The sequence below is a fragment of the Protopterus annectens genome, chromosome 7.part0, assembly GCF_019279795.1.
Source record: "Protopterus annectens isolate FY-2018-M chromosome 7.part0, PAN1.0, whole genome shotgun sequence".
Classification (NCBI taxonomy): Eukaryota; Metazoa; Chordata; order Ceratodontiformes; family Protopteridae; genus Protopterus; species Protopterus annectens.
This window is the reverse complement of record NC_056739.1, coordinates 919,201,680-919,229,584: the sequence shown is the minus strand read 5'-3', so window position 1 is coordinate 919,229,584 and position 27,905 is coordinate 919,201,680. Positions and strand designations below refer to the sequence as shown.

Sequence of the window (27,905 nt, the reverse complement as noted above, 5' to 3'; positions counted from 1 at the left end):
ATTGTCAGCCACAACCCTTCCATGTTTGCTTTAACATCTGAGAAATAAATGCCGAACAAGAGGGGTCCCAGGACAGATCCCTGTGGGACACCACTTTTGACTGGCTTTGAGTCTGACATTGCTCCAGTGATTTTATCTTTATGGGTTCTGTCCTTTAGCCAGTTTGCAACCCATCTAGTGACAATAAGGGTTTACATTTAAGCTGTTGAGCTTATCTATGATGCCTGAGTGGGGTATTGTGTCGAAGGCCTTAGCCAAGTCCAGGTAGGCTGTATGGACTGCTTTGCCCTCATCAATGGCTCTAGTGACTGTTTCGAAAAAGTCAACCAGGTTCAAAAGGCAGGATCTGCCCTTTACAAAGCCAAACTGGGTGGGGTCAAGTTTCTGTAGGTCCCCAATGTCTCTGTTTATGAGTTCCATAATGATTCTTTCCATAGCTTTGCAGACCAGGCTGGTTAAGCTTATGGGGCGGTAGTTCCCAGGGTCTGTAGAGGTACCCCCTTTGTGGAGTGGGACCACTGTTGCTGTACGCCAGTGTTCAGGTACATATCCTGTAGTAAGGCTAAGGTTAAATAGCATTTTTATGTGGGGGTTTAGCTCCTCTTGGAGTTCACGTAGCATGCAACCCGGGATACCGTCAGGTCCCATTGATACTGTGTTTTTAGCTTTGCTGAGGGCGGCTCTCACTTGGACATCTGAGATGACAGGGAGATTACCTTCAGCTGGGATAAGTATTTCTTCTTTTGGGGGTGAGGGAGGGGAGAAATTTGCACTGAACCTGTCAGCCAGAATGTTGGCAATATCTGTGGGTTCAGTGTATTTTTTGTTGTTGTGAACTAACTCTGAGCATATCTGACGGTTTCCGCCCAGGTTTCTAACATAGCTGAAGAAGGCTTTGTGGTTATCTTTAGTGTCCTTAGCAATTTTTCTCTCAAAGTTGGCCTTGGATGTTTTTATGAGAGAACATAGTTTTCTGCTAGTGTTGATCAGAGATGTCTTCCCTTTATGGGATTTTGCTCTGTCGTGCAGTAGCTTCCTTCTTTTGTTATACAATTTGTTAATGGCTAAGGTCCACCAGACAGGACGCTTGCCTTTGGTGGAGAGGGACTTGGATTTATTTGGGATTGCATGATCCATGCATTCTTGGAGATGTCCATAGAAAGCACTTGTGAAGGATTCGGCATTGTGGGATGTGGTATCCACTGGCCCAGTGGGCTTAAAGGATACCATCTCAGTCTTAAGAAGAGTGAAGTCTGCTTTTGAGAAGTTTTTCACTGTGGTCTTTTGTGCTGGGGATGGAGGTGGGATATGTATATCCAGGGTGATTAGTTTGTGGTCAGATCTCACTAGTGAGGGGTATACCTCCGGTGTGGAGCATTTTGTCCCCATGTTTGTGATGATCTAGTATATTATCTCCCCTAGTGGGAGAGGTGACTAGTTGTTCCAGTGCATTTGAATTTATGAATTCCAGGAACCTTTGGGCTAGGGTGTTAGGGCTAGAATAATGTACCCAATCTATGTTAGGGTAGTTGAAGTCTCCCAGTATGATGGTATTTTGTGATACATTCATATCCTCCAATGTCTTCAGGAAGGCTGAGTGGGGTTCCTGAGATTGGGAGGGTGGTCTGTAACATGCTACCAGTTGTATAGCAGTTTTGCCTATGGTTAGTTGCACCTGTATGGTCTCCGATGCTTCATGTGTTGCTACTAACCTGGAGGTGTGGGTGTCCTTGATGAATATGGACACTCCCCCTCCCTTTGTGGTTCGGCCCGGGTTTTGGGGCCGAAAAGCATGATACGAGGTATAGCCTGGTAGTGCTGGGGTGCTCTCAGGAGCCTTGAATCAGGTTTCAGTTACTGCACAGACGTCGATGTTCTCTATACTGAGGAGTGCATCGAGTGCCTGCATCTTGAGATTTAGACTTCTGGCATTGAGCAGCATTACCCATAGTTTTTTTCCATTTTTGTTTTCTAAGGAGGTGGGTTTGTCTTTTGAGCCTTGCCTAAAAAAGACACTATGGGGGTGGCAAGAGCCTTAGCCAATATCCGGAAGCCCAGTGGTGACAGGTGCAAGCCGTCCCTTGCGAAGCAGCGTGGCTTGTCCAACATGTCATCCCAGGCAGACAGACATTGGATCACCTTAGAATGACACCAGTACTTGAGCCAATTATTAAAGCTGATCATCTTGTCTTTGTATTGTGGCATCATTCTTGGTGAGGGCAAGATGCTGCTCAGGGTCAGGGTCATACCAGCCTGGGCTACATAATCAGAGAGCTACTCTATGTCTCTTTTCATGTAGTCCAGGGAGGTACGTCTCAGGTCATTCACCTTCATTCATTCATGTATTTTAATGTTTACTGGCATGAAGGATATTGAAGTAGGATATACTTAGCAAGCAAGAGTTTTTATTTAATTTAATGTGTTTATGCTGCTGTGGATATGCAATTTGCTGCAAGTTTTATTTAAAAAGAAATATATAAAAACAATGCAGAGCAGATTTGGCTAATTGCCAACTTGCTAATCCATGCTTTTTGTACTGTGATCCAAAATAACATGTTTGGTGAAGAGGACCATTTCAAGGGAGATATCTGCTTGCTTACATTATAGTAGCTGGTAGAAATGTTCATGATTGTGACGGGAGTGAGCAGTTTGCACCCCCCCCCCCCTTTCACCAGCTATTTCTAGCTATTTTTTCAGTTGAAAGTGCATTGATGGAACATAGAAGAGGCAGTCAGATGTACTGAAAGATTTTACGATGCCATTGACATGGAAAGGCATTTCCAAACTGGTTTGATTACTATTGCAGTTGAGCACATTTAGAAGACCACATGCCCAGCTGTGCAGGATTTCATTTTTTTTTTTTTTTTTTTATCATAGATGGCTGTCCCATAAATGTGATGAACATACATACACATACAGTCTAAGCTTACATCTGAAATAATGTCAGGACAGACATTATTGCACACAAACTTTTATTCAGCTTACAGACTGCTTTATTCAAAGCTGCAAAGCATATGTTGAAAAAAATAAGTCTCACAGACAGAAAATATCCATGTACAGATTTCTTCACTGCTAAAGTCCTAGTGTAAAGCCGACTTCTGGTCCAGCTAATGTGAATTTGTTGCAGGCTCCAAATGAACCTGTTTCCTCATCAACAGCATCCCACTCTAGGCCCTCAGTTACACAGATTTTCTAGAGCTTCTTACTCTAGCAATTGGAGATGTGCTTTTTTGTGTGAATCCCTTCTCAGAAATAAGGCCCCACCTCTGTCTGAGGCAGAGAGACAATTTACACTGGAACTCTAGTCTAGGACAGTGAGCCTTTTACTTTACGCTCTTAGCAAGTCTCCAGATGTGATTCGGAAAGGCTCTCCTTTTGTACAAGAACAAAATACATAATTAGCATTATAATGACTTACTAACCCAACATGCAGGAATGTATCCTCTTAACATGCCTGACTGGAGTTACAGTAACCATATTCCCTGTGGAATGTTTACATTTCACAATGGCATTGATAAAGTTTTAAAGGCAAAATACTTTACCATTTTTTTTATAATATTTATGTCACATACATCATTCAGTAACCCAAAATTCTATAATATACAAGTACCACTTCATATGCGCTCTTAAGAGAGATAATTGGCCTGTTTGGTCTAACTGAGTCAACAAAGGTTAAATAAAAATCAAGTAAAATAAGTAATTTAGTTCCTTGTTTGATACGTTGCCAATTCCAAGGCCTTTTAATGTTCACACTACTTAGGAGGTGTCCTGCCATTTCTTCAGTTACATAGTAGCTGTCAAGAAGTGATCACCATAAGTTAAGCAGTGCACCATATTTAAGATTTAATCTGAATGTAGAGTCTTGGTTTTCATTGTTAACCTTAGAACTTGCAGAAGTGTAGCACGTATGCACATGCGGCCTATAGCTTGAGCCAAAAAGTAACTCCCAGCTCTTCTCGTAAAAGAGATTGGAAACTGGAAGCAGCAGACAAGCGTGCTTCTCACGGCAGAGGTGTATTGCAGAGGGTCATAGACAGGGGCCTGGTTTACAGCAGCCATACAGGTGGGGAGCCCGATATTCAGGCATGACCCTGACCAAAAGAGTTGTATTTCTGATACCCAGGCTGGGGCCTGTCCAAGACTAGAGAGGCCAGGGGTGCAGAAGCAAGGCTAGAGACACGGGCAGTAAAGGTCTTAGACAGTTATTTCTGAGACATGGGGGAACTCGGAGGTATTGAACCTCAGTGAACTATTTTAGTCTAAATTATTTGAAGGTGTCTCCTAAAGTTATGAAACATGTATATTGCTGTGACAGTTTTACTTCAGTAAAGGCATTGTTTAATTTATAAGTACCACTTTGATGTGATTTGTGAAAGACAAACATTTTTGTGGTGCATGTGCTTTATGCAGAAAATGGAAAGAAAGATGGTGAAAAAGCATGCCTCAATATCAAACCTTGTGTGTGTGTGTGTATGTATATGTATATATGTGTGTGTGTAAAATAGATCTGCATATGTATGTATCTGTTGTACATACACCAGTGTGTGAGTATGTGTGTGTGTGTGTGTGTGTGTGTGTGTGTGTGTGTGTGTGTGTGTGTGTATGTGTTTGTATGTATATATCTAAATATGTAGATTTGCAGATGTATGTATCTGTTGTACATACACCAGTCTCTCTGTGTGTAGATATATGTACATACACGCACCAAATGACATGCGTTCAGAACAGTTTGTTCTTGATATGTATACATGGTTATCTGTGCAGGAATGTGTAGTTTTATGCATGAAAGTGTAACTGAGTAACTCATAAACAGATAATACTTTTTGTCCGTGAGCTGACTCAGCAGTTTGCAGTGTTTCATCAGCTTTGGTGCCAGCCTCATGCTGATTTCAGCAGTCAGCAAATTCGGTCCATATGGACGTTTGCTCTGTTTAGTTTGTTTCAAAACTTTGTGGTGTATATATTCTCCTTTGTTATGATGTTTGTATTGTGTTTGAACAGTTCTTGTGTCTTTTAGTGCTATCTTTCATGTGCTCTTAGCCCCAAAATGTTCCTTGAAGGCTGGAAAAGAGCGAGCCTATGTTATTTTGCCCCACATTACCTTAACAACACGTAGACCATGCCATATCCCAGAAGGAGTCATGACCCAAATGTTAAGAAGTTGCCTCTGTACGTGCATTTTAAAACTTTCTGTGGGGCCAGCAGTAATACACTTATTTGGTTATGTACTTTACACAGTTCAGGAGTTATTAATGCTAAGAAGTCATACCTCTTAACTGTCCAGAGTATCAACAAATTTCCAGATTTTTGCCTCCTATTCTTGGTTTAATCCTCTTAAAATGTGTGATTTTCTAGCAAATCATTGAGGATTGAAGAGACTAAATAATGACATTTGAGCTACAGACTTCATATCCTTTAAAAAATGCATGCTGATGTAAAGCCAATTACTCTAACAACTTTCCAGTCTTATAAGAACAATATTTAAAATTTGGACTTTGGTCCTCCTATTATTTTTGGCTTTGTATTGATTCCCTGTGCTTAGAGGTTGAGCGATATGCAACTAATGTCATTTCTTGTACTATTAAGTGTAACAATATATGTTTTTTGTTAAGTGTAACAATATATGGTTACCTCCTTGGTTTAGCAGTTGCACAGCTGAAGATTCAGTAAATGTACACCTCTGAAGAGTGTTTTCCCATTTCCTCTTTGTTTTGTAACATCATAAATTGTTTCTTAGCATGTTGTCATTTCTTGTTTTGCATTATCTGAAAGTACAGTTGCCACTTGTCATAGGTTAGTTTATTGCCCTTGTGGTTGTATGTCTTGTCACAGTAAATGAGAAAAAATAAATAATCTCCATCACCACATTAAGCTGCGTCAGTGAGTAGAGACAGTTGTCATTAAATTACCAAGCAAGCTTCAGATACATTATATCAGAGTGCTGAGGAAAGGAGGAATTTCCTAACAAGTTTATTCTCAGAGGGGAAAGGGCTAGTAGTGTCTGGTATATGGTCTTTATCATCTGTATTACTTCATACACCTGTACTGACAGAGCTTATGTCTAGTGCAGGAAGGGACATATACATTTATGGGTGGCTGTGTGATATTGTTCGGCCTTATCTGTGTATTGGCTTTTGGCAAAGTTGTACCAGAAGAAATATGATGCGCCTTCCTACCTACATACCTCAAGCCATCAACCTTGCTACTCATTTTAGTAGCAGGTGTGAAACTTTTTTGTAGTGTGTACTGTTACTTTTTCAGTTTTACTGAGAGAGTGATTAGGTAGGAACAAGAAAGATTTCAGCAGTAAGGTAGAGCTCATGAAGTTGGGGTGTAGGGATTTGTCGAGAGTAGTTCATGTGGGCAGAATTTCACTGCTGTTCTTTATTGCTTTGACATATGTGTGTTTTATAGTTATTAACTCTGTTTTGTTTTGTTTTTTGACAGGCTTTTGGGAATGCAAAGACAGCTCACAACAATAACTCTAGTCGCTTTGGCAAGTTTATTCAAGTAAATTATCATGAAACTGGCACAGTGCGTGGGTAAGTTACAGCCATGTTTTTCAAACTTCCTTGGTCTACATAGAGAGAAATATAGACTGATTTTTCTTCATTGAATGAAAGTTTGTTTCTATTTTTTTTATTATTTGTTGAGTATACAAAATGATAGAAGGAATTTGTTGGAGTAAATGTCTGGCAGAACTCAAGTTAGTGGCTGAATGAGCCAGTCCATGGCTCTTGCTCTGTTTTTATATCCATTGAATATGGAATAGTTTTAACATTTTTTCATTGCTTTTAAAATATTTCCTGAAAAAAGGGGGAGGGGCAGCCTAATCTGTTGTGAATCTTGGGTGGATCTCATTGAAACCACAGTTAGTCTATTAATGAAAAGTATTTTGATATGAGAAGAAAAATGTGTGTAAGATTTGTATGAAATGTATATAAGAACTATCTTAGAGTATAGTGATGCTTTTTCTTCATATAATAAAATAGATCTTAAAAATAGAGAAGGTACAGAGGAAATTCATTTAAAATTTATCAACGATGAAAAATTATAATTCTAATGAAAGTTGTCAAACGTTAAAACTTTTTTACAGTTTATCATTTCAGAGGGAAACTAATCTTGTTCTGTAATGCTTATAAGGATCATATGTTGCAAATAATAATGGAATTAGAAGTAGTTGATAATATAAAAACTTTTAAGATGTGGTAATACTAAGTACAAGATAGTCTTTTAATGCCACTTTACCAGGATATAGTACATCATACAGAAAAATCTGAGTTTATAATTTCTGCATAGTATTCTGTTAAACTGAATTCTAATCTCTTAAATTGGTCAACTCTTTTACTACATAAAATGTTTTAAAATGTATAACTCTTCATATTTATAATGCAACTACTTTTATATGCTATTCATGTTTGTTTCTATTCACTTGTATCTTATTTTTGTATTTGATTTAACTTTTCTCCCTGGGCCTCCACTAAAGATGAGCTCTTAGCAGCCCAGCGGACTATCCTGGTAAACAAATGCCAATGAATAAATAAATAGAATATGGAAAAGGTTACCATTAACATAAGAATGTCTGAATTAATAGTAACTTTTAAGAAAATAATGTAGAAACCAGTAGTGTTAACACAAGTAGAAGCAGCACAGTGTCAAGCAGGATCCCGTTTATTCAAACCAAAAAATAAAATACAAACACACGTACTAAGCGCTTTCACCCATATCCACAGTGGGTGAGTACATGTGTTTGTATTTTACTTTTTGGTTCGAATAAACTGGATCCTGCTCGACACTGTGCTGCCTCTACTTGTGTTAACAGTACTGGTTTCTACATTATTTTACAACCTACTTTGGGCAGACACAGAGTAGTGCTGGGTTCCTTTATTCCTAGATATGGAGCAACTATTGGTGCAATACATGGACGTTATACAACACCTTATTCGAGCTATGCAGGACAAAGGGGTTAAATTGCCCGGGACTGAGAACCTATCTTTAACTGAAACGCAGGCAGAACTGTTTACTATGCACTCAACGCCGGGTACTAGCCCTGTTGTTCCGTCGACTAGTAATGGTTCAGCGGATTGTGCTGGTGGAGGGTTAAACAAAGATAATGTACATTAAGTTAATCAACCCTCTAATACCGCATTGAACGCTAGAGACGGTACCACTGAAGTTGCAGCTGCTGCAAAGCAAGCTAATATCAACGCATGGTTGGCGGCTCCGGTTTTAAACAACAGAACAGTTACAGGCAACAGTAACAACATGGGCTCTTTGAACAAACAGCTTAGAGAATTTTACAAGACTTTGAAGTTGTTTAAATCGCTCCAAATGGATAATGTTTTCCTGGAGAGATCATTGCGTTACAGCAGATACCCAAAGGCTTAAGGGTCTTTAAGCTGCCGATAGGTTTCGAGGAAGGAAACCAGTTCTTTGAGGACCTGACAAGTCTATTTGATAGAACAGGTATAGATTTAATGAGACTTATCATTCGTAACAACAATGCTAAACTTGTTACATTAAGGGAACAGCTTGTGATGTTAAACACTAATATAATTAATGATTTACTTTTTGATTTTAATAAGTTTCGATATGAAAATATTTTAAAAGATATGGACAATTTTGTGAACAAAGGGCTTGAAATTAAAAACAACAAGCTCTTGTGTGATACAAATGACTACACTAACAATAGAGCTTATTCACACTTTAAAGCCTTTAAGAATAGAAGGCAATCGGTAGGAAATGATAGAACTACAATTCACAATACACCCTCAATAGAGACTACGAGGGAATCCAGTATGACCCATGCCAGGGTTAACAGAGTGGAGGAAGAAGTTTTTTTAGAAGAACAGCCACTCAGGCGGTCCAACCGGATTCGCGACCGGTATCAGGGCCAACAAGTACAGCAGGGTCAATACGAGAGACCAGGGGGGTACCAGTTGAATCAAAGGCACCCCACAACATCTGGTATGACAACACGACACTACAACAGATAGATGTAGAATCTGATCTTGACTTTGCTGGATACCCCAACAGTATTGGGGTCAATACACACACAGGAATTTCTACTGGTGGCCCAGGGCAGGGTGATATGGACTCCTCTGCTGAGTTTTTTTCCGATTTTATGCACGACAATGACTTAACATGTATACCATCAGATTTTATTGTTAATGATGACATAATAGATTATAACACCATGTTAGACATAGATGAAACATGTTTGCTTAAACAATCTTGTCTTGTAATAGAAAATGGTGGTTTTTCTATTTACAATTATACTGGAAATAATCTTACATCCAGTCATATCACGTTACTAAATAAAGGGTTCACGTTCATCCCTCAATTCAAACATGATGTAGGGAAGATTTTGATCAACTTTAGACTGTATATTAGATTGTTGAATTTAAAAATGTTTTTTGCCAATAACATCAGTCCAAGGACAGATGATGGATTACTGACATTGAAAAGAACAAGTACCTTTATACCCCCACAAAATCCTATGATACATCTTTTTGAAATTTTATGTGAAGCACAAATACGTAGATGTGTTAAGAAGGAGATTATAGCACATGACAAGATTCTGTTTAAAAGAATTAACCTCTACTGATAAATATAGGGTTATGAAACCTGACAAAGGTGGTGGGGTAGTGGTTATGTCCAACACAGATTACTTGAGTAAAATGACATTTATGTTAAGTGACAACAACACTTATGAAAAGGTTTCTAAATATGAGGTGTATAGGGCATACACCAAACTTGATTAGCAGTTACATTAATTTTTGATGGATGGTGTATTAAACAAAGAAGAATATGATTATCTGATGGTGGAGATTCCGACTACACCATCCATCGACTTGAATAATCCACCTTTTAGGCCCATAGTTTCAGCCAAAGGTTCTAAAACAGAAGCAATGGCCTCGTATGTGGATTTTCACTGCAAAGGTATTTTGAGTCAGTTACCTCACATACTCAAAGATTCCTGGCACTGCTTTGATGTTGTGAGACAACATTCACTTGACATCAATTCCGACACTATTATGGTCACTGTAGATGTCATTAATTTATTCTCAGTTATACCACACGCTTTAGGATTAGAAATGTTTGAAGCTAGTTTATTAAGATTTGGAAACATGCACACTGTCAAACGTAAACTTATAGTGGAACTTACTGAAATGGTTCTATGCAACAATTTTAGTTTTCTCGACGGTGAATACTATAGACAGAGTACAGGGGTGGCTGTGGGTGCTAGATGTGCTCCCATATATGCTAACTTGGTATTAGCATTTTGGGAAACACAGTTCCTTTTTACCTCTGTTTATTGTTCCAAAATAGCATTATATTTTTGAGATACCTGGACAATATACTTATTTTTTGGAAAGGGAACAAAGAAGAAATCCAGGAATTTGTGGAGTTTTTGGGTACTACCACCACTTTTTTAAAATTCACTAGCACAATTTATGACAACAGATGTGAATATTTAGATATATTATTCTATACAGAAAGGGATAGAATTGATTCTAATATATTCCGAAAGAAGACTTATTCAAATTCATTCCTACACTATGACAGCTGCCATCCCTAATTTCAAAAAATGAATTTAGTGAAAGGGCAGATGGTCAGACTGTCTAGAATAGTGAGTGATGACAGATTATTTCAAGATGAAATTGATAAACTTATTAATATGTTTTGTGTTAGGGGTTATCCCCAGGAATTACTGCATAACATTAAACAAGACGTGATGGACAAAAGAAACCAAATATACAAACCAATTATTAAATTTGGAATAGACAGTGCAACACCAATTAACGAAAAGAGAAACAAAAGGGATGCATTTATAATTCCATTTAATGAAACAGCATCCAAAATTTCCAATATAGTTCATGAGACATGGCGTAGTGTTTTTATGAATAAAGCAGAACTCACTGATATTATTGGTAGTTACCCCAAGATTACATATAGTAGGGGGATGAATTTAAAGCAATTATTAGAGACAAGTAGTAACAAGGATATCCATAAAATGTCAAAAATGAGTAAATGTGGTTTATGTAGTACTTGCAAGTTTATAAATTATGGACCTTATGTAGTAGTTCAGAACTATGGGAGAACTATTAGATGTCCCGGGTATTGCAACTGCAATACCAAGATGGTGGTCTACATAGCGACATGTACAAGTTGTTCAACAGTTTACGTAGGGAAGACCATCAGAAAACTTAGGGAACAAATATTGGAACACACCAGAGACATTAAGAATAAAAAAACAGTGAGTTCACTATATACACATAGCCAGAAATGTAAACAGTTTAAGAGATTTATATTCTTTGTAATTGACAGAATTCCAAACAACAGTAAAAAGGGGGGTGACAACAAAAATCTATTGGAAGCTAAAGAGTATTTATGACAATTGAGATTGGATGCCACCAACCCACCAGGAATCAATGATCATATCTCAAATGCCAGTATATTAAAACACAAATCTTATTGTATATGATTAGTTTGATATATCTGCTATGCTGTCCGTCTTAAAGCATTACCTATATATACATATTTATTTACTTTCAAGTTTATATATTATATATGTATATTTATACATTCACATTTACATTTTCAAGTTTTAATGTTTTATTAAAATATTATAATAAAATATTAATTGTAGTTCAACAATTGTGATTGTATACATTTTTAACATATATTTATTTATTTAATACTTAAGTGATATGAAGAAATTACATATTATACACAATATATATTCATACATTACATATACTAATAGTATATAATTACATTAAATTAATTTATATTTAGCACTGTAACACTATTATAACTAAGTCACTGTGAATGCCTATGATTTAAAGTACAACTATAGCATTTTTTTAAACTTTTATTTTGCTAGATATTCAGAAAGTGATGTTCCTTTAATTCATTCATTTATTTCATTTAATTAATTTAATTGGACCCATTTTTTGGTTGTCACACCAGGGCGTTGTGTTACTTGTTTTGTATATTAAGATGTTTTATTGTATGTTGATTGTACTCTGAAGATGCCCACTGTGGATATGGGTGAAAGCGCTTAGTGCATGTGTTTGTATTTTACTTTTTGGTTTGAATAAACGGGATCCTGCTTGACACTGTGCTGCCTCTACTTGTGTTAACTTTTAAGAAAAGATCAGTTGAATGGATGGGAGTGCAGTATGATGACCTGTATTTTGAGGAGTCAGCATTCTTTGTTGGCCTCATGGCCTGAATGCTGTAAACAGAAGTTCTGAACTTGGAATGTTCCTAAATCTAAATACCTGAAATTATGATTACACACTGGTGTCATTTTTGTTCCACATGTTTTAAAAAAAGATGCACAGTTTTCACATTAACTTGCTTGACATGGAAAGTAATCCTGCACATAAAAGAAATGTATTCCATGATGCTGTCTCACCTAAGACAACTTCTTGTCTAGATTCAATATTGGAGCCACTTTTTAAATCCTCTTTTTAAAGTCTGGCACTGTCCTACAGTATTATTTTTAAATTCTAAAAGTTCTGTAAAATTTTGCCTTTTAACTGGAATCTTTATTCCAAGGTTTTTTTTGGCAGTGCTTGCCAAAAAAGTTGAAAATAAGGACAAATAAGCCATTGGGATTCCACATGATACCAATGCCAGGAAGAAAATGTAGTAAGCCCTTGAAGACTTCAAAAAACTCCCACAGGCTGTGGTCAGAACTGGTGCAGTTCAGGGGCAGGTTCCCTAATATCTGGTATGATGAAACTTAATTCTAAGTTGTGTGATTTCATGGATCAGTCCATGAGCAAAACAAAGGACCTGAAAAATGCAGTTGCAGATAGCTTGTAGCATTTGTCACATTTAAATTCTAGAATGGTTTAAATGCAAAAAAAAGTCACCAAGAACTGAAGTCAGAACCAAGGTATTGCAAGAAAATGATTGCAGGCTTACAAGGCATGTGAGAAAGACAAGGCTTTGATTCATCAGCATCTCAGAGAAATTAGAACTGGGCAGCTGTACCAGTGGATGGACATTTTGAAGAGGCATCCTTACACTCTTACAGGTTCTCACAGAGACTTAACCCTGACTTTGGAGCTACCAGAATTTCCTAGATGGTCCCCCTTCACCTCCTGTGCATTGATGAAAAAGAGATTTTATCGTATTTATGGAAGCTTGGCAAAATTCTAAAAATGAACAAGATGACAGTTTTCTGCAATTACAAAAGAAATAAAAGCATTTCTACCTCTGTTAAGATTCTGTAGAAGTAAGGGTTAGAGTTTCAGACAGCCCTTCAAATTGACTTCTCTGCGGGAATTAAAAGTATGATAGACTCTGTAAGCAACATTGGCAACACTGGACAGCTTGGCCTGTCCACTAGGCCAGCTCCAGGACCTTCCTGATATAGAGAAGCATCTTATCCCGTAAGCCATTAGGTGGGATTGGCCAGAAGACAGCTTGAGCCCTACTCTGTTTTTCAAGAGAGACTGATTCAGAGAGAGAGAGAGAGAGAGAGAACATGATGCTTTAAATTCAGGTTATTCCATTGTGAAGGTTAATTCAGTGTAACATCGGTTTTATGGTGGGAACGAGGGTTCTCTTCTAGTCAGACCCAGATGACAGCTCTCTAATATGGATAGGACATTTGTTATAAATGTATTAGTCAGAGATTTGTCTTTTGAATATGTGAGAGGTTTTTAAATCCCTTTATATCGGTTTCTTTAGTTAATCTATGAAGTATTTTTAGAAAGATTTTTTGCTGTGACCTGTGGGACCTCAAACTTTTCCCCAGATTAAAGTTAAGCTCTAATGTTTTTGTTTGGGTTTGCTGAATAGCTGAAATGGGTCTTTGTGGACACTCAAGAATGGGTGGGGTTAATTCCTTCTCCCTGTATCTTTTTTTTTTTTTTCTTTCCTTTTCTTAACTTGATAGCTGGAATTTACTAATGGATGCTAAGGAGTATGGAAACATTCTTTTACTACTGCATTGCATCTTGTTGGTCTGAATTATAATATTTTTTTCTGATCCTCCCTATTGAAAAAGTGACAAAGCCACTTTAGTTTTGAACCTGTGGCACTTAAGTACAATGTAAAATGAACAGTTTTTTAGATGTCAGGGATGCTTATTCTGCTTGCTGTTCTGTGGCAGTCTGTCATTAAACTTCTCAATAGTTTACCTTCAGCTCCAGTCCTAGATAAGGTCCTTATTGTCAGGCCACTTGCTTAGTCCCATTCTTCTCAGGATGATTTGTATTTGAGAACTTTAAGAGAAAAAGGAATAGTCTCATAGACTGTTTTTGTATCATTCTTTGTTAATGCTCCATATTTGCAATGAGTTGCTTGATTGCCAGGGAAGAACTAAACTTTCTGTTTGGCATGGACTAAAATTTGGTAAGTTACCCACTTTTCTGCATTGCCTTCATCAAGTTACTTAACTTTTTAGACAGGTAAAACTTAAGTTACCTACTTTCACATCTAACTTATCTAGTGCACACTGCAGCGTTTATGATAAACCATTTTTTTCATCTTACCTTTAAGCATCCCTGTGATTAGCACTTGCTCTAAATACCTGCTGGAAAGCACTAGGAAGCCTTAAACTGATACAAGCACTCAACTTAATTAATCGTAGGCACTAAACAGCCTATAATTGCAAAGTACCTTGCTAAGGCAAGGGAAAAACAGCTCCTATACTTTACAAAAAAAGCACCAAACCAGGCATGTTCAAGGTTCAGCTTCCGGTGATTTCACCTGTCCACCTGGTGAATCTGGGCATACTGGGGCAATGCAGCAATTGCCTCATGTACACACACAACCCTCTCCTCCTACCACCCAACACTACAACCTGTGAGAGATGCATTTACATAGCCAAACTGGAAGCAAAGCTCTCTCCACCCAAGACTGTGCTACACAGTCAAGAGGAGAAGGGTAACACCTGCACTACACCTCAAGCAACACATAGCCCTTCTAAACCCACACCACCAACACCCACACATAGCAACATTAAATCCACATACGCAGAGGCCCTTAACTGTAACCTGCCCAAGCAACAAGGACCTCCGAAGCTGAAATGCAAACAAACATCAATCACAACCAAAGTGTCATATAGCTCACAACACCAGTGTACCACCCAGCAACAGCCCCTAAGGCAAGACAAACTACCTAACACTTTAGTCATAGGTGACTCTATAGTCAGGCACACTGATGTCCCACTCACCAGGCTGAACAAGGAGAAAATTACAGTCAGCTGCCTGTCGGGTGCCAGGATCCGCCACATAACGCATGTTCTCAAGTCACTCCACAACAAGTACAAATATGACTCTGTCATTGTCGATGTTGGAGTGAATGACTTGAGACGTACCTCCCTGGACTACATGAAAAGAAACATGGAGGAGTTCTCGGATCATGTGGCCCAGGCAGGTATGACCCTAGCCCTGAGTAGCATCCTGCCTTTGCCCAGAATGATACCACAATATAAGGACAAAATGATTGACTTCAACAATTGGCTAAGCTTCTGGTGTCATTCAAAGGGGATCCAGTATCTGTCTGGCTGGGATGACATGATCAACAGACCATGAAGCTTTGCCAGAGATGGTCTGCACCTGTCACCCCTGGGACTCAGGTTACTGGCAAAGGCTCTTGCCACCCCTATATTGCCTTTTTTAGGTGAAGTTCAAAGGACAAAACCACCACTGTAACTGGTGCAAGCATGCAAATTCTGAAGGTAATGCTACTCAATGCTAGAAGTCTAAACCTCAAAATGTACTCTCTCGAGGCACTCCTAAAAATGGAGAACATCGATATCTGTGCAGTAACTGAGACCTGGTTCAAGGATCCAGAGAGCACCCCTGCAGTACAAGGCTACAATTATTACCACATTTTTTGGCCACCAAACCAGGACCGAAACGCTAAAGGTGGAGGAGTTTCCATATTCACCAAGGATATTCACACCACCAGGCTAGTTGCCCAACACAATGCATCTGAAATTCTCCAGGTAAGACTGCAATCCAAATTGTAGCTTGCTACAGATCCCCCACCATGCCCCAAGATTCCCACTAAACCTTTCTAAACATACTGGAAAATATTAAGATATAACCAAACACCCTAATACTGGGTAATTTCAACTACCCTGCCATTAACTGGGAAAACTACTCGTGTACCAACACCTTTGCCCAACAGTTCTTGGCATTCATAAATTCCAATGCCCTGGATCAACTAATCCATAGTCCCACCAGGGGCTCCAATATCCTAGACCTGGTCATTACCAACATGGGAAATCGATGCTCCACACCTATGGTCACCCCCTTGTTGGTCAGGTCTGACCATAAGCTAATCACCCTTAACATCCACATCCTGTCCCCACCCCCCCCCAGTAAGGAAAACTCCATAAAAAAACTTCTCCAAAACCAACTTCATGCTACTCAAGTCAGAAGTGACAAACTTCATGACACCCATGCAGATGGGAACTGAAAGTTTGACTGGTAAATCCTACACTAATGCACTGTATGAGCACTCATGCATGAATCATGCCATCCCAAATAGAACCAAGATGCTCTCCTCCAAAAAAAAGGAAGCCAATCTGGTGGTCCCCTGCCATGAACAAACTTTACAACAAAAGGAAGAAACTGTTGCAGAAAAGAGAAAAATCCCACGATACAAAAAACTCCCTTACCAGCCTCAGTAAGAAACTGAGATCCCTCATAAAATCCTCCAAAGCTAGTTACGAAAATAAAATTGCCAAAGATTCCAAAGACAACCACAAGGGATGTCAAGAATCTAAATTGCAATGCTCAGATCTGCTCTGAGCTACAACAGAATGGCATTAAATATACTGATCCCAAGGATATTGCCAATATCTGGCAGATAAATTCAGTGCCAACTTCACCCCCCCTCTCACTCCCTAAACAGCCCATCTCAATACCAGAAGATTGCCAAATTCCAGTAATAACGGCCACACAGGTAAAAAACACACTCTCCAAAGCTAAGAATACAGCATCCATGGGACCAGATGACATCCCGGGCTGTTTACTACATGAACTACAAAATGAACTGGTACCTCACCTAAGTGTCATGTTTAACCATAGCCTCACTTCAGGCTTCGTGCCCACTGAATGGCACACAGCTACAGTTATCCCACTCCACAAGGGGGGATCCACCTTGGATCCCAGGAACTACCGCCCCATCAGTCTGACGAGCCTGATCTGCAAGGCCATGGAACGTATTATCATGGAACTTATAAACAAAGACATTGGCAACCTTCCAACACTAGACCCCACCCAGTTTGGGTTTGTGAAGGGCTGATCTGGTCTCCTGAACCTGATTGACTTCTTTGAATCAATCTCCAGAGCCATGGACGAGGGTAAGGCAGAAGACCACACAGCCTATCTGGACCTCGCCAAGGCCTTTGACACCATTCCCCACTCTGGAATCATAGATAGACTTGCTAAGCTGGGCATTAATCCCTACGTCACTCGATGGGTTGCCAACTGGCTTACTGACAGAACCCACACTGTAAAAGTAGCCGACTCCAAATCCAGCTCCAGACATGTGACAAGTGGAGTACCTCAGGGTTCAGTCCTGGGCCCACTCTTGTTTGGCATCTACTTCTCTGAAGAACAGGCCAACACTAAGGGACTCTGGCTAACAAAGTTCACAGATGACTGCAAACTGGGAGCCATTATTGAATCCCCAAATGATGTGGATACTCTACAAAAGAGCCTTACAGAAACAGATGCTTGGTGCCAGATCCATAGGCTCAAGCTCAATGCCAAGAAATGTATAGTTATCCCCTTTGGGAAAAAACATGTACCCGTGAATTACCACATAGGTGGCAGTACACTAAACACAGAAAGTGTGATAAGAGACTTAGGGACACAGGTGGACAGTGGTCTCACCTTCAATAACTACATCGCCACAACAGTCAGGAAATCCTTCTATGTGGCACACCTCATCACTAAGGGCCTTTCATCCAGAAAAAAGGAGGTCATTGTCCCACTGTACTCATCCCTCATTAGACCCATTATAGAATACAACGCCCCGTTTGGTATGTACCTCTCAAGACATCTGCAACAACTGGAAAGGCCGCAGAAATACCTCACTAAAAGAATCACAGGGTAAAGCAGATACTCTATGCTGACCGCCTTAAAAAACTCCAGCTATACTCTATCGCATATCATCTACTCAGAGGCGATCTCTGCTTAACATACAAGGCCATGTCAAACCCAGAGCTGTTGGACATGTTACACTTAAAGAAATCCCAATCCCTCAGAGACACATGCTCCAGGGATCTAAACCTTGTCATCACAATAAACAAAACATGCTGGAGGGATATGTTCCTGACCCAGAGACTCCCCAGACTCTGGTATAGACTGCCCATACATGTCAAGCGGAGACCCTCTTTGGCTTGGAACCTTGACAGTTGGATGAGAGAAAGGAAATTCACCCTGGGGATCACGTCAGTCGCCCTGCTAGACAGGGGTCCAGGAAAGTAAATAGTGTGGGAAGAAATAGCCAGGGAATTGTTATGGCTAGGCTAGTACAGGCCCTAGGGCCGATAGCCTAGTACTAGCCTATGAACAGCCACTACTACATTTCCATAGTCTTGCTGGGATTTGAAGGACAAACTAGAAGCTTAATCTTTCTTATCATGCTTTTGCCAATTTTTTCCACATGTGTATTAGGAATGATGTCCCTACATTTGCTGCTGCAGTATTCTTAACTATATGGGATTCCCTTCCGCAGAAGCCTGACATCTGGCCAATCTTCCAAAGACTTCTGAATTTAAAAGGTATGCCGAATGTCACCATATGCACCCTGCATAACATACAGCATAAAGGTGAAGTTCAGGCTTACCAAAAACAGAACTTCTTTGCTGCCAGTCTGAATGCATGTTTTATACCATCAGTCTGTTTACCTGCATCCATTTTCTGACAGTCGAATGCATTTTCATTCTCCAGGGACTTCCTATGCCTGTTTATTGATTTTGCAAAATAAGTGCCCTATTGGGGATTTTGTTTTGTTTTTTTGTTTTTTGTGTTCTTTGAGGTTAATGTCATCCAGGAAGGGTAAATGCCAGTGTGGGAGACAGATCCCCATAGAGACTGGCACGATAAGTGTCTTTTTTGCTTATCTGCTTCTCATTACCATCCATCTTGTTCCATTTGTCAGGCATTTGTTCTGAAAACCCTTTGCAGTCGACTTTCATCCCTTTCATTGTATCTTGAGAACCAGCATCTTTGGCTACTCGCTAAAGATACTATGAAAGGAATCTCCTGCCCCAAGGATCAGCTGTTAGGGAAGAAGAAGGTAAAAAAGGTATGACCTTTATCTTCTGCTGTCCAGCCTCTGCCAGGTGTTTCTCCTGAGGTCATTATGAACCCGGAGGCTTGCCAGGCTGTGCTGTCAGATTTCTCTGCCATGACCATGTTGGAGGCCAGTGCAGATCCAGCTGGCAGCATGCCTGAAGAGGCTTTGCAGTCATCCATCTCGGATGTTCTGAGGGAACCATGGTTGATTTTTATCTGAGGGGCCTAGGGGGAGTTCCTCAGTTTGTAGTTGGGAAAGAAGTTCCTGCTACGGTTCTTGACTGTTATCCAGGATCTGAGCCTTCACAGGATGTTCCCTTAAAAAAGAAACAAAAAAATTAAACATGTTTCTTCTGATTCTAAGGATCCACAAAGTGAGTGGCAATCTTTTACTCAGGGGTTATTTTCTGCGTTAATGTCCTTGAAGCCTGCTCCTCATGGGGTTTCAGTTCCTGCACCACCTTTGTCCTCTACTCCTCTTAAAAGACCTGGAGACCAGGATTTTTCAAGGATTAATTGGATTCTGCTGATGAATCCCTAACCTATTCTACTCGAATTTCTTCTGCTTTGGGCTGTGTGTTAGAGGAGGAGGAATCTATTAGTCGTGATGTTCCTTTGGAGGAAATTTCCTTTGGGGACACACTGTCTAGGATGATGGATTTTTTTAAGTGGGATTGTACTCAGGTCTCTGATATCTATAAAAGGTACTGTGAGTTGTTGTAGTTGGAATCTCCTAAACCTGCAGCTATTCCTCCTGTCTTGGCTGCTTTACTGGATGCTTTCTCCATTGCCTCTCAGACGCCTGATTCTCTTTCCCCTGCTCCCAAGAAGCCTAATAGGTTTTATAGGGTTCCTGAGGATTGTTCTTTTTTATGTAAATGTCTACTGCTGACCCTTTGGTAGTGTCCGTAGCCTCTGATAAGCCGTCTCAATTGTTTCCTTCTCCCAAGTAATTGCCTTTTGATAATGACAGCAGAACTGTGGACAGGCTGGGCAAAAAAAGTTTACACTTCTGCTACCCTAGCTTTTAGGGCTATTAATTGTCAGACCCATATGTCTAGGTATGCGTTGGATCTGATTTTCCAGACATCTGAGGGTAAAACTTCTGTTCTTTCTTTGCTAGGGACTTCTTCTCAAGTTGTTTGTCATTCTGTTAAATGTAGTTATGAGGTGGATGCCTCTTCTAGGGCTGCTGTTTTTGTTTCAGTTATGAGGAGGTATTCTTGGCGTAGGCTTCAACCGCTAACTGATGATATTAAAGCTAAGTTGACGGATGCTCCTCTGATGCTAAACTTTTGTTTGGGGAAACTGCTGCTAGTTTGTTTAAGTCCCTTCAGGATAAGGGTAAGGTGTTATGGGAATGTAAGCATGTGTGTATTCCTCCTGTGCCTAAATTTCAGAGAAACTACCCTGCTAAGCCTGCCTTTGTTCTTAGGCAATTACGTCCTTCTGTTAAAGGTAAGAAGTGGCAAATGGGCTCCTCCTGCTAAGGCTACTTAATTTTTGAGGACTCTAAAGCTTTCCTTTCTGGACAAACCAGGTGCTGTGTGACTATCTGTTCCTTCCTAGCAGCATTCCTCTTTCTCTTCTGGTTTGGCTTCAAATCATTAAGGATTCTTGGGTTTTGTCGATCATTCTTCAGGGGCATATCATGATGTGGAAATCCATCCTCCATTTATGGGCATTCCTCAGCCTCCTTGGGAAGATCTTCCCTTTTTACCAGAGGTTCTTCAAGCTCTCTAGTCTCAGGGTATTATTCAGGAGGTGCCTGTGTCCCAAAGGGGGAAAGGGTTCTACTCCCGACTGTTTCTAGTGCCCACAAAAGAGGGCACTTGGAGACCTAGTCTGACCTAAACACTTTTCTAAAGGTACCTTCCTTTTTGATGTTGTCCCTTCAGATTCTGTTTCCTCCCTTGCTCCCTCAGACCTATATGGTGTCTCTGGATGTCAAAGATGCTAACTCCATATTCCGATCCGTCCTCTTTTCAGGAAGTTTTTGTATTTCTCTCTTGCTTCCCGGCATTTCCAGTTCTCTGCTTTGCCCTTTGGCCTTTCTTCTTCCCCAAGGGTGTTCACCAAATGCCTTGCTCCTGTGATTGCCTTTTGCTGACATCAAGGAATCCAAATATTTCCTTACTTGGATGAGCTGTTGATTCAGGTGTCCTCTCCAGAGGCACTTTTGCAAAATCTTAATTTTGCTGTAGGCCTTCTTCAAAGTCTAGGGTTCACTGTAAATTTCAAAAAGTCTTCTCTGGCTCCTTCTCAGGATCAATTGTTTTTTGGGTTGCAGGATTCAGACTGTGCCAATTTTTGCATCACTGTCCTCTCCAAAGGCCTTAACTCTCATTTCTTTCTTTCACATTCTTCTTCCTCTGACTTCCATTACCGCCCGGGAGTTTCTGAGAGTTTTGGGTTTCATGGCATCCACCATTACAGTGTTCCTTCTGGCCAAACTTCATATGAGAAAATTTCAGTGGTTTCTGAAGTCAGTGTGGCCTCAACATGCTCATCCTCTAGAATTTGTTGTTCATCTTCTTTCTTGCCTCAGACGGGAACTTCACTGGTGAATTCAGCAGTTGTCGCTGAATTCAGAGATCCTTTTTCATCCCCCTTTTCCCTCACAGGAATTGTTCACAGATGCCTCAGACATGGGATGGGGGGACAACTTTTGGTTCCTAAAAGGTACAGAGGTGTGTTTGCCTTGTCAGCATAAGGAGATGACATCAATGTGAAAGAGATGAGAGCTCTTCTGCTGGCTCTTCGGGCCTTTCAGTCTCTTGTCCTCTAAGGCTATTTCCTTTTGTTACACATTTCATGGCAAGAACCATCCTTTTTCAATTAAGGCTCATTCTACTAGAGCTGTGGCTTCTTCAGGTGCTTTTTTCAAAGGCTTAGATACTAATTCTATTATTGAAGCAGCTGTCTGGACTTCTGTGCATACCTTTACCAAGCACTACAAGTTGGATGTATTTCTAAAGCTAGGACTGGTTTTGCTATTTCAGTTCTTCATGTGTTTTTAGGGGATACTTCTGCCCCTTCCTCCTCCCTAGTTTCCTCTTGAGCGTTGGCACTCTCCCATATAGTTAAGAATACTGCTGCAACAGTGAATGTAAGGACATAGTACAGTACAGTTGTATAAAATCTTACCGTAACAGTAGATATCCTTGCCTGTGACACGGAATCCCATATAGCTAATAATACTGCTGCAGTGTAGGCAAAGACATCTACCGTTATGGTTAGCTATTATCCATTGTTTATATTTATCCAGTTGCACCATACCTTTGTGTGTTTTAACTAGTTGTGCATTAACCTTAGTTGTAGTACATGTTGCATTATTTATGACTAGCTTTTGATATTCTGGGATTTTATTCAGTTGCTGAATATCTTCTGTTAATGCTGTGATTATTTTATTCACAAGGATTTTACTTAGTATTTACTGTGCTGTACACTAACAGCTTAATTGAAAGTTTAGCTAGTGCTTAGAAGAAGCTTAACATCTAATTCCAATTGCTATTTAACCAAAGTGCTTTAATAGGCTTACGTACACATCATTACTAGAACATGTGGTTTCAGGAAGCTGTTTAGCACTCGTGGTTCAGTAGTTCCTATAGTGCTTTACATGGAGTTTATTTGAAGTCTGTATTCTTTGTAGAGACCCGTAAACTAAAGCGGGTTTCCTTTCTTTTTTTACTTCATCGTACCTGTAATGAGCCCATGCTACAAGGCCCAATAATGAAACATCTGCTGAGGTTTCACAACATGTTTTTAAGGGACACCACCTTTTCCCTAATATCGTTCTAAACAGTGGATGTAGAAGTTCAGTGTCAGTCAGTTTTTTCACTTGTGAAGCTTAATTCAGTGAGTCATCAGTTTTATGGTTTGTGTGTTTTAATTTGAAATGTTTTTCATTCTGTTTTTGTTTATACCACTCAGGAGAAAGAGTTGCCTAAAATCCCTGGTGGTGATGATCACTTTCCTTTCTATTTTGCTATTGGTTCCTAGGCCTTCTTAGCTCTATGTAAAGATTACATTGCATGCTGGTTTGGGAATTAATTGCTCAGATAAAAAGCTAGATAGTAATGATATTCTCATGTAATTGCATTTGTACCCCTATAACCTGAAATGTGTGCATATTTATTTAGGAGGTTCTTCACATACAGTCATTATCCTTGAGTAGACTGGCCAGAGCTAAAGAGTGTGACAAACATTAAGATAAGATTGTTTATTACACATTAGGAGCCATCATTCAAGGTGCCCAATGCATTCACTCAGCTGGAGTGTGATTTGTCCCCTTGGAAGAACCACGATTTTACATGTAAATGCTTTCATTGAATGCTATTGCTGTAGTATGTGTTTAATCTGCTATCCATTAAAAAAAATTTGTTATTGTTGTTGGGTAAGAAAGTCCGCAGAGATGAGCCATCCAGATGTCAGACCCATTTTCTATAGATGATGATGATAACTGCCACAGTAGCATTGTGAAAGATTAATGAATTCTTTAGGTTCATAGGTAGGTACTAGGTTATTGGCCCTAGGGCCTATATAAGCCTAGCCAAAAGGTACCCTGGCTTTCGCCACCTAAGAAAATTGTTTTCCAGTGCCCCTGTCAAGCAGAGCCATAGAGGTGATCCCCAGGGTGAATTTCCTATCTCCCATCCAATCATCAAAATTTTTAATGAAAAGTGCTAATGAGGAGCTTTGTTTGATATAGCTAGGTAGTTTGTTCTAGAGTATGGGAAGTCCCTGGGACAGGAATCTATTCCTCCAGCATGTTCTGTTTATTGTGGTAACAAGGTTTAGGTCCCTAGAGCGTGTAGCTTGGAGAGATTGAGATTTCTTTAAGTGGAGCATGTCCAACAGCTTTGGGTTTGACATAGCTTTGTATATTAGGCAGAGATTGCCAATGAGTAGGTGATATGCGACGGAGTAAAGCTGGAGTTTTTTGAGACAGTCTGCGTAGGGCATCTGTATGAGGCCGGTTATACTCTTTGTGAGGTATTTCTGCGGCCTTTCCAGTTGTTGTAGATGTCTTGTGAGGTACATACCAAAAGGGGCATTGTACTCTATAATGGGTCTAATGAGTGACGAGTAGAGGGGAACAATGACCTCTTTTTCCTGTATGAGAAAAACCTTTTGTGATGAGGTGTGCCACATAGAAGGATTTCCTCACTACTGTGGCAATGTGATTAGCCCACTTATGAATGGGCATGCATTCACAGTCATGAAAGCATATAAATCTTATGTTGCTTTCAGAATGCATATTAGATAGACTACAAATATTTATTTATTTATTTCCATTTGTTGACCAAGATGATCTGACTGGGCTGTGTATGACCCCATTTCACTACAGGCCCAGGGAGAAAAGCTCCATTTGTAAGTACGCAATTTTTTTCTTAAGATTAGTAGTTTTATAAATCAGTATGTTAGTTTTATCTACGCCAGTTCATTAATATTGTTATATGCACTGTTACTATGTACAAGGAAATGGAGGATGTCATACACTGAGATATGCAGGTACAATTTTCAGAAACACACGGATGTATGTACAGTTTCAAGCTTACTGTGGGACACTCTGGAAGAAATTTTCATCAGTTTGTTCAAACTCATGAACTGGAAGCCATGTGGCAGAATATAATAGTTGAGATTGGAAAGATAAAATGTAAAAAAGACTTAGATTACCTGTTTCAGCCAGGTAGCAGAGGACACTTATACAGTCTTTCAGATAGTAACAGAGAAGGTTCCTTAGGAAGTTTGAGTTAGATTCGATTAGTCCATGTCCATGTCCAGATTCCATAGTAATGATAGTGCATGGGAGTACAGGGACTTGCCCAAGTGACTTTTGTGCTCTAAAGACAGAGGCCAACACTTTTTCCTGTGATTGCAATTGTCTGCGGCATTTCTGCTGTTGCATTAAGGTAGTTGTGGATGGACGTTTATTGCATTGGTGTAGTAAGGAGTGAAACAGATTTAGTTGCAAATGTTTGATGAGAATGGGAAGGTCTAACCACTGTAGCTTGTATAATGTTGTACAGTGGTGGGCTCTTGAGTGTAGAGCAGTGTAAAATCTAGCTATTTTGTTATATCATTAGATGGGCCTGTTTAGGTGAAGTATTCAGATATTAGTCAATATGGAAGAAGGGATATGCTAGAGTAGATAGGAGACGATCATCAGAAATGCCTTTACTGCTAGAATCCATTAGATAAATGGTTGACCCTATATTAAGTGGCCACAAACACTCCAAGCACTTTTGTCTTATACATTCACTAGACTTCTTCATTAAGTGCACCTTAATAACAGAAACTTCCACTTATAAAGTAGTGTCATGTAACAGGAAATAACGTTAGACTTGAGAAACACCCATAATAAAATCAAGTAAAAACCATGACGTTTTTAATTATTTTTTTTTGATGGTATATGGGGACGTACATGTCAAAACTAAGTTGATTTTCATTTGCGATTCCTTTCACTTTTCCATATGGGATTTATTAGCTTGAGTGTAGAAACTGTTATGTTCCTGGAATGGAACACCACAATTTTAGGGTTTTTTTGTGGTTTGGTACAAGACTGTGGGATTAGAGCCAGTTTTCAACAGAATTGTATGCATCTTGTTTGAGTTTTTGCAGCAACTGTGGTTTGGGCTGCTCATACAAGAGTAGCAGCATCGACATATTGAATTATTTTGGATAGACTCACGGCTGTATAGAGCTTGTTGATGAATATGTTGAAGCAAAGTAGTTCTAGTGTTGATCCTGGTGGGACTCCTATGTTTACAGGAAGAAATGTGTTTCCATTTGACTTCTTTGATTCTATTACTTGGGTTACTATGTAACTGTAAGAGAGTTTGGTGGGACTATGTTCAGATATTTTTGTTACTGTGTGTAGTATGAAGTGGAGACTTCTGATCAAGGAAGGTTGAGGGGACTAGTGTTTTACTGTTAAAATTAATATTAATATTTAGTTGTACTGTCTCCTGGGCAAAATCCATGCTGAATGCTTGACAGCAGTTTGCTGTCTAGAAGATATTTTATAACCTGCTTGTGTACACATCTTTCTGTGATTTTAGAGAGAGGGGAGAGACTAGTGATTGGTCTTTAAATGTCCAGTTCTGTTGATGAACCACCTTGTATAGTGGGATAATATGGCTCTGTTTCCAGACGGTAGGGTCATTTGATTCACTGATAGAATTGTTATTTATTTATTTATTGAAATTTGTTAACCGGGTTTGTCCAACTGGGCTTGTGGCCCATTTTCAGTGGAGACCCGAGGAGAAAAGCTCCAGTAATACATTTTAAAACAACAAGTACAATTTTAAACAATATTGATATAACAGTAGTGTTAGCAAAACAATTCACATATGTTGGGTTACATGCATAAAGTTAAAGTTGCATTAAAAAGAAGCGAAGTAACAATTAGTAGGGAGACTGGATAAAGAGATTCACCTACTATTTTTATATGCTCATCTGTGAGGTTATCTATAGATGGTGTTGTAGTTGTAAGCTTTTGTAGGAATTTTTATGGTGGTTGTGGGTACAGCATGAATCTGAAAAGCTTCTTGATTATTGTTTGAGTGAGGTGAGGAGTAAGAAGATGAAGCATGGGGGGTATTGACTTGGATGCATTAATGAAATATGAGCTGAAAGTTGCAGCAGTTTCATTTTCTTGATGATTAGGCAGTGCGTTTTGCTGAGAGATTTTACGAGCTTTGAGTAGCTTGTTGATAGTAGTCCACAAGAGTGTTAGATTGGTTTGTTTCTTTTGTTGTTTTTGATATTCTTTTTTTTCCCTTATTTGTGTTTTTTTTCTTTGTTTCTAGATGATCTATATGTTGATATGTGGCTGGTATTCCAGTCTTGTGCCGTAGTTGCCAGTTTCTCTCTCTTTGTCATATATTTCTTTGTAAAGGAAGTAATCCAGGGTACTGGTGTAGTCTTTAGTTTTTTTTCTTAAGAGAGCCTGCTTTTCTTTAGTATATCTAGTAGTATTTTATTGAAAGTGGTAGTTGCATTATCCAGTGGAAGATTTTTGAGGATTTGCCAGTCACTGGTTCAGAATAGCCCTGAGAGCATCTGGATTAAACTTTATTAATTTATGGACAGAATTGTAATGTGGGGGAGGCTTTGAGTTTATGTAGAATCTGATTATGTAGCCAGGATGATGGTCATTTAGCTAGTCTGGTGTTTAATGGGATTTTTGTGTATTTTCTGGATTTGTAGACAATATCCAGTTTAAGATAGCAGCTTTATTAGTTGATTTATGGATCCTGGTAAGGAACATATTAAATTGTGTAAAGGTGGATTGGTTAATACTAAGTTTATTTGGTTTATCATTGTAATTTCCCGGTTAGTATGAGTATCTCCTAGTATGTTTCTCTGATGTGCATCTTTAGGGATACCTAGTGTAATACCTCATCAAGAAGGGAAGGATTATTGCATGGGTTATTATGTGGAGGATTTATATGAATTAAGATAAGGAATGATGTAAAAATCTCCGCTTACATGAATTAAGGTTAAAGAATGATGTAAAAATCTCCACTTTGTTGAAATTAGATATGTCATGAGAATAGGGCCATATTTGCAGGTTATTTATTTTTATGTACAATGGCCATGCCTCCTCCT

At 39.3% G+C, this 27,905-nt stretch overlaps 1 protein-coding gene across 4 annotated transcripts in view; it reads left to right on the top strand.

Moving 5' to 3' along the window:
- Positions 1-27,905, top strand: part of MYO9A (myosin IXA) — a 2,281,069-nt gene that overhangs the window by 512,664 nt on the left and 1,740,500 nt on the right. For all 4 annotated transcript variants that reach the window (XM_044077496.1, XM_044077494.1, XM_044077495.1 and 1 more), the window contains exon 2: positions 6,448-6,542. In XM_044077496.1, coding sequence (XP_043933431.1) covers positions 6,448-6,542 — 95 coding nt within the window. The remainder of the gene's footprint in view (positions 1-6,447; positions 6,543-27,905) is intronic.